Below are 13,422 nucleotides of genomic sequence, written 5' to 3'. Positions count from 1 at the left end.
TTTGGGATAACCCTTCTTCAGGTTATAGTGATACTGTCTGGCTTGCTGCGTTCTTCCAGCCTCCTCCTTGTCTTGGATTCTAGCGTCTGCAGTTTTTTTTGAGTCTGACCAATCAGAACCAAGCAGCTTCTGGGTCCTAAAGGCATTTGGTCAAAGTGTAGACTTCAGGGTGTCCAACTACAAGAAAGCACATGGTTTTCATGTGTTTCTAGCTGGATGGGGCTTGTGTGAAGTGGGGTTCAGAGTTGGATATAAAGGCAGAACCGTAGCTTTGTGAGACTAGCGTATTGTTTCCTCCCTCCGATCCATGCCTGTAATTAGCCCCAAATTGGCGTAATTAGAGAAATCTCCCTTCCAAATTGTCAGCTACATCACCCTGTTTCTCAGTTAGAATACAAGCCATTTTTCTCACCTGCAGAAAGGACAAATAATTAGGGTTGTGACAAGCTGAAGTCTTTAAGTGACCATTAATTGGCCACCCGAGGGCGTTAATTGCTTGCCAATTAGGAAATTCCCGCCAGACTTTCTTGCCCAACTCTTAATTGGAAAAGAGAGAGAACTGAGTGATTTCTCACCATGGTCAACTCACCCAGTTACTTCCATTTTTGCCACCTCACCACTTCTAGGAAAGGCACATCCAGTCTCTTCAAATCCCAGCTGATTTTTCTTCTCTTCCACTGCACTCCTGACTAAAATGATCAATTCAATAGAATAGAAAAACAAGTCCAAAACTAGTTGCTGATTTATCTTCCATTTTGTAACTCTGCCAAAGACAACATTATATTTATAGAAATTAAAGCTGAGGCCATTGTAAAGTCTGACTGTAGAATCTTCCCTTGAAAATATGCTGAATTATTTTCCAGAAGTCACAATTCCAAGAGTTCAACAAAATGGGAATAATTTTAACTTCGGGTGATAGTATAAAATGTGTAATATAAACTTAACAATTTCCACTTCCAAGTGAGAAGAAATCTATCATGGGAAATCAAAGCTACATTGTTCATTATACATCGTCCTGAAAGTCAACAGTGATATAAAGTCTTAGTTTTTCTCCGAAAAGCTCCCTTAGTCTCCCACATGGATTCATAGGCAATTAAGTACAGTGGTACAGTGAAATATCCTAATTTCCATTTTGGCTTGGGTCATTGGATTGATGATTTTGTAATGTTTCATGTGGCTGGTGAATCATGGATCAAAAGAAAAATATATTAACATTCAAGTTTATTTTGATTTTCATTCTATTTTTATAGAAAAAAGGCACTGATTGTTTACAGATTTTTTATTTTAGGATGTATCTATACTGCAGCGAGTTTGATAAAATGACATAAGCTTTATTATATGTTTGACTATTAGGCCATTATATGCCTTGATAATTCACCTCTAAGCAATTCTTAAATTACCCATTCCTTACATAATATTGTTTATTATACACATATTCTGAGGTTGCATATTGAATGGAAACAGGACAGTGGCACACCACACAATGTAACATATATGACTCAACCACAACTCCATTCATGCTGATGGTATGGCCAATGCTATTTTCTCCATGGCCAGTGGAGTGCTCCCCTAAGTCAGTATATAAATCTAGGTCCTTCAACCTCAATTGCCAATTCAACATGACGAGAGGAGCATGCACTGTGCACATTCTGTTCAATATGATCCACTGTTCCAGACAAGAAGCAGGCCAGAAGGTAAGATTTCAATGATTTTTGTGAAACCAGGATGAGAAGCGGTGCACCTCAGGATCCAGGTGAAAAACTTAGAACACTACTGTGTTCGACTGCCTTCTGATTGTAGATGTATCCCAGGCCAGAGGCAGGTCAGGTCACTCAGTATGACAGCAGCCCACATTAGGTTGGTTGCCTGGGGCTCCTATCAGCACCACAAGAAGCAAACCAGATAGATCTGCCAGTTGGTCATCCAAAAACTATTCGTTTAAATATGATGGGCAAATAAAGTTAATCATGTCAATCAACAGCAGCATGATAAATAACTCCATTTATACAAATGACCAGTAACTTACTTGTATTTCTTTCAGTTTATTGCCCATATATTACAGATGACTAAGAAAAGATCTAGAGGAAAATTTCTGAGGAGTGGTTAGAAAGTGAACTTGCTACTACATGGAGTAATTGAGGCAAACAGCACACATGCATTTAAGGGGAAGCTGAATAAATGCAAGGGTAAGAAATGGATAGATGGACTTGTTAAAAGGATGAGCTGAAGAAAAGGTGGGAGGAGGTTTCTATGGAGTGTAAACATCTTTAATGGTCTGTTAAGTGATCTGTATATCTGTGATAAAATGGATTTATATTACATAAGAAAAAAAATGCTATCCTTTGACTACCATCAAAAAAATTGGGATTTGAGGTGACTGTGCAATCAAAGATTTCAAAAGAGAATGAGACCATCATTTGAAAAGGAAGAAAGTGCAGGGTTACAGGGAGAAATTGGGATTAATGACAGGAGAAATGTTTGCTCATTTCAAGATCCAGTGCAACAACATGGGCTGCACGGTCACCTTCTGCTCTATAAACATTCTGAGATTTTGCATGATTTCACATATCAAAGAGAATGAAGAATCCCAAAAATAGCATAATATGTGAAAACTCTGGCAATTTAAAAGTGAACAGAAACTTGTATTTCTACAAAACTCACATTCCCGTTTCATTACGAAGGGAAATCAAAAGGATGACAAATTTACAATAAATGTTAATGAGTCTCAAATGTAAACAAGCTTTACACTTTACAAAATACATCACAAGTACCACACACATGAATTTGAGATTCCCACATTTGAGGTTTTCCTATTGATGTTTTTGCCCTGTTCAACTGTCTTGATCTGCAATCATTTATCTGCATTATTCATCGGTTCTATTTGCAGGCGCAGTCAAAAGGTTTCCAACCTGTACAAGTACCAGAAAAACAATCACAATACAACTATTCTCATGGGCTTTCTGGAGCACAAGCAATGAAACAGCCAGGAACCCCGTTATCTGGAAGACCAGCATCCCAGTCAGAGAAAATTGCAAAGAAAAAACTGACCCCATGGGATGCTGCATCACAGTCTGCTGTTGGTTCAGTAGAGGAAGCATTTTCCAGAAGGAATATCCAGGAGTCAATAGCAAAGAATATTGTGTCAGCAGCCCGCCGAAAGACATTACCTGAGCCTCCAGAGGAATGGAAGGCACGAGTAGCCTATGTACCACCACTTCCAAGTGGTTATTCATCTATTGCTGCTTTCCAGGTCAGAAGACCATCGAGCATATCATCCTCAGTCAAAACTACAGCATCAATTCCAACATCTATTAGCCAACAGAGTTCAATGTATAAACAGCCACTAAATTATCAGCAATCACTGACTGATTCAGATCTATCTACTGGGACATGCTCTGAACATGAAACTTCAGGAAAGCAGGTAGCTGATCCAAATTATAACCCTTATCCACGGGGCTGGAAGAAACAAAGATGAAACCATAAAAGAAAAGAATCTTGACCTGTAATTCGTCAAGCATTTCCTCATGTTGAAGATTACTGCACCATTTGCTTTGACCGGAAAAGTGAACTGGGTTTTTGAAGAGAACGTATTAAAAAACATGGTGTGTGAAACTGTAAGATAAACAAAAAGCATTTTGTGGTGGATATCACCTTCAATCTTGAGTTTTCATTGTGTTATGCAGCACCTGAAATATTTTCTTATTCATATTTCAGTAAAGTGTTGAATTACAAATTGTTAAATGTAGACAAGTGAAAACTATTATAGCAAACACAAAGCATTTACAGACAAAGTGAATGCAGTGGATTGGTCTGTACACTGCAGCATTAACCTTATGACATTATTTCCAGATAACTTGCAGCCACTGGCCTTAGAGACAGATTATTAGAGCTTTGGGACATATTGGTACAAGAATGAGCAGCCATAAAAATTGATGTTTATTAAGTGGCAGATGTTATATTTTGCATTGCACAATTTATAGCATTGGAGAATAACTTGGCCAATAAAATGTATGCACAGAATTTGTTGACTTGGGATGAGTTACAACTCCATGATAGGTTAGAAGGATTAAGATAATACCTTGAGAGGAAGTATAAAATATTTTCCCCAACACAGAAAGTGACAAATGCCATAAAATAGAACAAATTTTGGGTTTGTTTTTACAGCATTTTAACACTCTGGCTAACAATATATGTGCATTTTGTTTATAATAATTTATTAAGGTCTTGTTCTAATCCCTTATTTGCACATTTGTCTACCCATTGCAATATGGACAATATAGACCAAGAAAAAAAGCAAAATAACCTTTCAACTCCAAGGCAGGCAGTGTTATGGGAGAAGAAAGCAACGTGCAACAGATTTCTTTTTAGCTGGGAAATGTACTGTGCTTTGTAGAAATATTATAGGTGGAGGATATTGTGAACAACAGCAATATCAGAGAAATCTTCAGGAGTATAAAGTAATAATAAACCATGGCAAAATGTGTAACAAATACATGAAACTTAATCCACTTGACAGACAGAAATGTTGAATTTTTCTGCCTGGATAAAAATTACCCAACAGAATCATGCATGTTTGTTACAATTAAAAAAAGTTAGTCTACAAAGGTAGACACAGACATCTTATTATGGTTCTTACCATGAAAACTGTAAACAAAAACAAATATATGTACAAGATTGTACTATCAAAATTATTCAGCTGCATTACAACCGTCCAAAGTCCACTGACAATTTGTTTATAAATCTAGAGAATACTTATACTAGACTGAAAAAAAATTCATGCATACTCTTAAGTCCTACAAATATACAATTCTTTAAAAGTTAGATAAATACTATATTGAAACAAATAATAGTGAATGTGTACATTAAAAGTGATTGATAGAAATTATATAGGATAATGGGTCATTAGGAAGTTTAGAAATAATGTGGGAAGCATTATAGCCCTTACATTTTGAGCAAACATTACGTTTAACTGTTCAACATGAGTTGAAAAGATTATAATGGGTTACAGTATGTGCGATGTGTTTTGAGATGTGATTGCAGAATTAAAGGGGGATGTCGAAAGGTTTTGAATCATTTTGCTTACTTTTTTTAGATATTGGATAAAAGTCAGTGTAGTAATTATTATTGTTAAACTTACAGCTAAAATTGTGATAATCTGACAAACATTTAGAGCATCAAATCTTTTTATTGATTCATGCGATGTAGATGCTGCTGGTTGGACCAGCATTTATTACCCATGTGAAATTGCCATTGAGAAGGTGGAAATCAGCTGCCTCTTGAACACCTCAGTCCATGATGGGTAGACACATCTTCAGTGCTATTACAAATAGAATTCCATGCTTTTAATGTTGTGACCGTGAAGGAGGACAGTAACATCTCAAGTCAGGATGGTGTGACCTGGAGGAAACTTGCAGATAGTGGTATCCCCATGTATCTATTGTATATATCCTTTTAGATGGTAGAGGTCATGGGTTTGGAAAGTGCTGCTGAAGGTGTTTTTGTGAGTTGTTGCAGTACATCTTGTAGATAGTATACTTGTGAATTGGACATAGAGGGAGTGAACACCGAAGATGTTAGATGTGGTGCCAATCAAGCAGGCTACTTTATCTTGACAGAGGAGGGATCAAACCTCTTGAGTATTGTTGGAAATGCACTCATCCAAGAAAGTGGTGAATATTCCATCACACTCCTGACTTGTACATTGAACAGGCTCTGAAGAGTCTGGAAGTGAGTTCCTTAGTATTGTAATCCAAACCTCCAGCAGACTTTTGTAGCCAAACTATTTATCTGGCTACTCTAGTCTCTGGTCCATGATAATTCCCTGGATATTGATATTGGAGATTCAGCTCGGATAATAGTTGGATTCTCTCTTGTTGAAAATGACCATTGCCTGTTAGTTTTGAGATACAAATGTTAGTAGCCACTGATTATCCCTAACCTGAATGTTGTCCAGATCTTGCTCCATTTGGACATGAACTGCTTGTGTTCATGAGGAGTTGCAATGGTGTTAAACATCCCCTACATCTGACCTTATGATGGGGACATGGTCACTGACGAAGAAGCTGAAGGTTGTTTGGACTAGGACCACCCTGAGCAACTGGGCTGTCGTGGTACTAGTGCCACCTCTACATCAAGAGGTGAAGATTGAAGTCCCACCTGCTCCAGAGATGTCTAATAACACATTTGAGCACGTCAATCAGAAAATACCTGCCCCAGTGATGTGGTGTGGCTGAGCTTATTGACCACCAGCAACCATATCCATCATCCTTTTTTCAACAAGCAGGGAGTTTTCCCTCTGACTCCAACTTTGAGTGCAGCATCAACAAGCTAAAACAGTCAAATGCTGACTTGATGTCAAGGGCAGATCCCCTCCTTTGTTCTATTTGTTCATGGGATGTGGGTGTCACTGGCTAGTGAGCATTTTTATTTAGTTGCCCTTTAGCTGCCTTCCTCAACCACTGCAGTCCATGTGCTGTAAATTGACCCATAATATCTTTAGGGAGGGAATTCCAGGGTTTTGACCCAGTGACAGTGGAGGAACAACAATATATATTTCCAAATCAGGATGGTGAGTGGCTTGGAGGGGAACTTGCAGGTTGTTGTGTTCCCATTATTTTCTGACATTACCATTCGAGATGGAAGTGGTCATGAGCTTGGAAGGTACCATCTAATGATCTTTGATGAATTTCTGCAGTGCATCTTGTAAATAGTATACACTGCTGTTATTTAGCATCATTGGAGGAAGAAATGGATGATTGTCAATGTCATGGCAATCAAAAGGGCTGCTTTGAACTGGATGGTATCAAGCTGTTTGACTGTTGTTGGATCTGTGCCCATCCAGGCAAGTGGGGATTATTTGGTCACACTCTTGTCCTGTGCTCTAAAGGTGATGGGCAAGCTTTGGGCAGTCAGGAGGTGAGTTACCTGCTGCAGTATTCCTAGCTTCTGATGTGTAGCCACTGCATTTATGTGGCAAGTCCTGTTGAGTTTCTGGTCAATGGTAACCCCCAAGGTGTTAATAATGGGAGATTCAGTGATGGCAACACAATTGAATATCAAGTGGCAGTGGTTAGAATGTCTTTTATTGAAGATGATCATTGTCTAGAAGTTATGTAGAGCAAATGTTACTTGCCACTTGTCTCCCAAGCCTGGGTATTGTCCAGATCTTGTTGCATTTGAACATGGACTGCTTCAGTATTCATGGAGTCACTACTTCTCATGAGTTTTCCTCTTTGTCCATATTTTGACCAAAGCTGGGATGAGGTCAGGAGATGAATGAGCCTGGAGGTTGAGCTTCAGGAAGCATTTTATTGTTGCGTAAGTGCCATCTGATAGCAAGATCAAACACCACTTCCATCACTTTACAGATAATTGAGAGTGGACTAATGGGGTAGTAATTGATGGGTTTGGATTAGTTCTGCATTTTGTGGACAAGACAAAACTGTGTAATTTTCCACATTGCTGGGTAGCTTGCAACATTGTAGCTGCATTGGGATAGCTTGGCTAGAAGCATAGCTGCTTCTGGAGCTTGGCTATTGTCAGGATGCTGTCAGCATCTGTGGCCTTTGCAGTATCCACTGCCTTCAGCCATTTATTACTAATTACCACAACTAAAATGAATTCAACTCCCTCACCTCCCAATTGGTGTGTAATCATGTGCAATGAATCAATGAGATATAGTATCCTGGCAGTAGTAATAATGTGCCACCTGAATTTAAGCCACTGTGGCAATCCAAAGGGTGATTTCTTGTTGACCAGTGCTTTCTGTTGACCAAATGACTGATGACCCACAATATGCACACAGAGATAGTAGGCACCAATCAGAATATGATACAACAGACTATTGGTATACTGAAATAATGCTTTTGCGGTTTGAACCACCCTGGAGAAGCCTTGTAGTACTTAGCTAGCTGGTATCAGGATTCATGGTTGGCATATCAAGGTGTCAGCCCATTGTGTCAATTATTTGATGAGCAGCTAAAGAAAAGGAAAAAGAGGTGCTGAAATAATTGGGGAAACTGGGAGAAGCTACAGAACAGGAAACAAAGTTAGATAGCCCTGTCTAGCCAGGGTATCCATGGAAAGTTCGTCTATGTGCAATACTGAAGAAAATAAAACTCCAGTTTCCCATTCGGCAACAGTCCCATGTGTTGTCTTCTCATGGTTACTGACCATCACAGTAGTAGATTGGCTAAACAGAAAAATAACAGCACACAAAATAAACATTACAAACTGAACTTGTAAATTAAATCATTTCCAATTGAATACAAAAATCAGCTGATCCCACATTCTCAAAATGTGAGATTAAGTGATGATATTTTTGCATTATCAGCACTCTTTCTCTTCCAATAGTGGTTGTACAACCATTGTGTAGTGATGATTCAGATCTTCATCAAATAGAAGGAGAAAGACACAAGTGCAGGGTTGTGACAAGGGTAGGGCTGAGGAAGTAAAACTTGCATTCTTACATTATCTGAAATTGTTAAAGCTGAAGAGAATGTGGGATATGGTAGAAGTTTTTATTATTCATTCATAGGGTATAGGTGTTGTTTCTTGGGTTAAACGTTTCCCTTGAGAAGGTGTGTCAAGCCACTTGTCTTCTTGGACCACTGCAACCCATTTGCCAGAAAAAACTTTCACAATACTCATCGGGAGGGAGTTCCTGGATTTTGAACGAGATTATTATTAATCAAGTGCTGCTTGATAGCACTATTGATGTCTCCTTTTCATCAACTTTACTGATGGTTGAGAATGTACTTATGTGGCAGTAATTGGAAAAGTCCTGCTTTGTACAGGCATTATTAAGGCAATTTTCTGCATTGTTTGATAGATGCCAGTGTTGTAGCTGTACTAGACAACATTACAGCTTGTGGCACTATCATAGGTTATTAGCTCTCCTCAATGAACAACCTATTTGAGTGAGGTGACTGCCCTTTTCAAATAGCTGTGAGTGTCCTTATGCAATGATGTATGGATAGGAGACTTGCAGCACTGTGAAATATGCAGGAGTACCTTGAATTTATGAATATTAAGTCCAAATTTTGATTGATGGAAATTATGATGTGAAAGAAATGAAATAATATCAGGAGCTAGTGAAATTGATGGAATATAGCATTTGAAGATGCATCCATTTCCCTGGATGCCCATCTGAATATCATTGAATCTTTTTATTGTCACTACAGTTTGGTCAAGGGTCAGATGAATCATACATTAGAATCCTCGTACCAGCTTTTTGTAACGAAATTATTTTGCTAAAATTTCAACAATTGTATCCTTCCTTGCAGAAAATTATTTTGGGTTTAGTCAAAATTTAACATTTGGTCCTTAACAATCCTGAACAACTGGCTTAAGTCCCAAAATATTGCATAATGTAAAACCTTTTTACATCAAGTATAATGCATCGTTATAGCAATACTGAGTTAGTCATTACTTGATGTTCTGGTCCTGTATCCTTTAATTGAAAACAATGGCAACACTGACAATCATGTAAAACTCAAAATATGAAGACCGTCATACAGCCTTGTTCCTGTCCTACCAAACTTTTACTGTTTTACAAAATTTCCATACTTACAAACAGAATGTAGACACATTGTGAATCATACATATAACTGCATAAAAATAGCTGTGATGATTGCACTCATTGAGTGTATGAAGAGAATAAAGGAACAATATTTGAAGTGCCCTAACTTTACTGTTTGTGTATACATTTTGAACTGCTGTTTTTTTCTTGAAATTATCTACAGTATAACTTTAATTCAGCATGTTGAATTTCTAACTGTATTACAATATCTATATTCAAATATATGGGACACCTCAAACATATTACGCACTGAAAACTTATTATAAATAGCATGTCACATTTATAAAATGCTAACTTGAGACAAATATTTGTTTTTACTCGCAATATTTGTCAATTATGCTTCTGATATATAGTGGTACAGAATGTCAAGAGCACTTATTTGATTTGCACAATTTGTAATAAAAATTTTGTTCTGCTATTAAAATACTTTTGAAATAAAGTACTTTGTTACTGTATCATTTTTGAAAGCAACAGCTTCTTGAACATGCAAGTATCATTGAGTGATTAAAACAAAAATTACAACAAGTCGGTACTGTAAAAATGCGTATACAGGGTATACATGCATTTTTATCTAATTTCAGTGTTTTCAATGACAATTAGTATAGTACAAGTTATCTTGCAAAATGTATCATTTTCATTTAAAATATGTAAATATTTTGAATCATTTTCTGGATTAATCATATTTGATTTTTAGTATTATGCAGCAAATAAATCATTCTTAGTCAGCTTTCATTGCAGCAGTGAGAACTCTCAGCATCCCAGAGTTGAAAGAGGGAACAAAGAGATGGGCTCCACCTTTCTATTTGACATCTCATGATCACTATTGAAAGGTGCGTGGAAATTGTCATGGGCTTGGTGATATTCCCCAAGGGTTGAATAATTTGCCTATATGCACTGTGTCACCTCATGTATAGAGAATGGATTACTTGGACAACATGCAGAAGAGTGGCTGGCACTGGTGGAACAAATCTCAGCACAAGTCAGCGTCTTAAAGGATGAAGGAGAGAAAATAAATAAAATAAGTGTATGTTGCACAATTCCTGTGAGGGGGGATAAATCTCAATGCTTACATTTATACCTTGCCTTCAATTTGATTAAGTGCCAACATCCACCATTTACTGCCAAGTCAGTTACATCAGAAAAATTGAATCTCCAGATTCAAACAAAGACCTCTCGTTTTAAGCTCATCTTATTATCACTATTAAATAATTGAATCCACCATTCAAAATAAGTAAAACCTAAAAAAAAAGCAAAAAAACTTTACATGGCTCTTTCATATAAACAATCCCAATGATTATGCCTCCATGAAATGCAAAAGATAAATCGATGCCAATCCATAGAAGATAGTATTAGAAGAGATGATAAAAACATTAAACTTGAGGCATTGGAAGACTAGAAACTAATGCAAATTGGTGTCACGGCTAACCGTGACTTGCATTACAATATAGTATACTAAGTATTTAGATGAGCTGGTTACAGAAATTAGCATAACTGAATTCTGATGTTATAAATTAATGAATGTACAGGTAGGGGGAGAGTTGGAAGTGGGCAGTTTTTGGCCAATCACAGACTTTGACCATGGGGATGATAAGCCCACAAGGGTGGGTTTGATGACTGAGAAAATAAGTCATCTGTAAAAAGCAAAGATTGACACATCAGGGCACTATGAAGAGGAAAGGTCAATTCTTTTGACATTTTTCTATATGGTAGGGAATATTATATTAGGTGGTAAAAGTACTTATTAAAATAAAGTTTAAGACTTCTGACATCAGACAGAATATTCTTCCCCAATGATAATTTATTCATCTTGGTTCACCCACTAGGGAAGAATCAAGTGAAGGTCAAGTACAGCTTCAGAAGGAGAGAGGAAACATTAGAGCATAGTTCAATCAGCACTACACTTGGAATGAATTTTCGATGCAAAGTTGCAATTACTTTAATAAACATTTGGCAGTAGCCTGCCTTCTCATCCTCTGAAAAGTAGAACAAAATAAACAGATTTTTATAGATTATGATATCCTTCAAACAACCGTTCAGCAAGACAGTACAAATATATTATATCTATTCTTTCACTTGTCAATTGACATCAAATAGGATTAGGATTAGAACCTTAACAGAAGCTAATCATTTCTACTGTGTTTTGAGGCTGTAAAATGACTGATTTATCAAATGCTACTGACAAAACTTGGAAAGATATAATACAAAAACAGGAAAAAAAATCATCTTCACATTTGTATATGTAATATTATATTTTGTTGAAATTTATTTGGATTTGGTACTGCTGACAAATCAGACATTTTATTAATTTCTAGATGCCAATGGGAAGATTGTTGTGGTTTGATACAATTGAATAGCTTTCTAGGTCATTAAGACTAAAACCACATTGTGCTAATACAGGCAAAATTAGGCAACAGCAAACATTCCCTCTCAGTTTATTTTTACAACAATCCAACAAATAGTCATATTTAATATTTTTAATTTCCAAATGTATTAATTTGTTTTGACTAAATTCACATGTTCAAACTGAATTCTAGAATTTGAATTTATGTCCCCTGAATTAATAATTCTGGCCTCCAAATTACTAATCCAATAACTACAATTTTTTTAAACCTCTATTAGTTGCTTTCAACTTTCAGATTGAAAAATAAAGCAATATTGTAGCATCAGCTTGCATTATAGCATTTTACTGTAGAAAGAAAATCACAAATTTCCTCACAGAAGCATACAGATGAGAAAAACCCACAGTAGCCCAGAAGGAAGCTGGAAATGGGGTGAAGAGGATAAAGTATTTGTGATGGCAAGCCAAAGACAATGTCAACAATGTTACTAGATCTTTGGTGATTGGTGGAAAAGTTTGAAGGCTATGTGCTATTGGAAGCAATGGAAACTTTGCAGATTTGCAGCCTCCCCAGAGCCCAAGTAAACAACTTTTCTAACCTTCAGACATTTTTCCCACATTGGGAATTCTAATTGTTGTTTAGGAAGACAATTCAGTGATTACTGGTGACCTGCCAGAGGCTTTGGAGAAAATGATTGGCCATCCTTTTTTGGCCATATTAAAAGGGCTTGTGGTGCAGTAGTAGCATTACTACGTCTAGCCCATGAGGCTCCAAGTTCTAGTTCTACAAAAAACATCCATGGCTAGAACACGTTAACCATGGAAGATAGTCCCATATCACAGCTGGATTGATTAACAGCTTGTAACTCCTGCCAATATGCCTTATAGCAGGCAGTAAATAGGAGACTTCCATGGTAAGCCATTCTGCAAAAGGAAATTAAAAACCGCCATGGTACTTTGCCAATAAGGATGGGCCAATCCAACAGAAGTCAATGGATGAATCCTTGCAAAAGTGGGCAAGGGAAAAGACTGGCAGACAGAATGAACCAGATTTAGCTAGCAGTTCAGTGGTGCACAGATAGTTGTCCAATAGCAATCATAATAAGGTTAATTACACGATGGGGTTAGAAAGGAGAAATACTATCAATTCCTGATTTACGTAGATACAGCTGACTTCAATGGGGTAAGACAAAGTCTTTGTGTTATAATAATGGACAGGTCCATCAATGGTAAAGCATGCAGTGAGTCTGTTCAGGAGTAATTTGACATGATAAAAAAACCTATTTATATCCTTAAGCGGTGAGAGCTCTACTTGTCAAAAAAGGTGTAGACCACAAACTGATAAGAAATAACAATAAACTAAAGAAAATACACAAGTATATAAAATCACTCAGATCCTGCTGAATCTAAAAGGTACAAAGAACAACAAGGAATGACACAACAGATGGCAAGAGCTATAAAACTGAAGAATGCAGAGAAATTTATAAGTGATTCCAAAATTAAC

At 37.0% G+C, this 13,422-nt stretch overlaps 1 protein-coding gene and 1 long non-coding RNA gene across 4 annotated transcripts in view; one reads left to right on the top strand and one right to left on the bottom strand.

Annotated features, from left to right (window-relative positions):
• Positions 1 to 3,614, top strand: part of LOC132816591 (synaptopodin-2-like) — a 144,802-nt gene extending 141,188 nt beyond the window's left edge. For all 3 annotated transcript variants that reach the window (XM_060826413.1, XM_060826403.1, XM_060826394.1), the window contains one exon: positions 2,888 to 3,614. In XM_060826413.1, the coding sequence (XP_060682396.1) occupies positions 2,888 to 3,475 (588 nt within the window). In that variant the 3' untranslated portion in view covers positions 3,476 to 3,614. The remainder of the gene's footprint in view (positions 1 to 2,887) is intronic.
• LOC132816614 (uncharacterized) overlaps positions 1 to 13,422 on the bottom strand; it is an 87,005-nt gene that overhangs the window by 60,224 nt on the left and 13,359 nt on the right. The gene's annotated exons all lie outside the window — the stretch shown is intronic.

This window comes from Hemiscyllium ocellatum, chromosome 1, assembly GCF_020745735.1.
Source record: "Hemiscyllium ocellatum isolate sHemOce1 chromosome 1, sHemOce1.pat.X.cur, whole genome shotgun sequence".
Classification (NCBI taxonomy): Eukaryota; Metazoa; Chordata; class Chondrichthyes; order Orectolobiformes; family Hemiscylliidae; genus Hemiscyllium; species Hemiscyllium ocellatum.
This window is presented reverse-complemented; position numbering and strand designations above follow the sequence as displayed.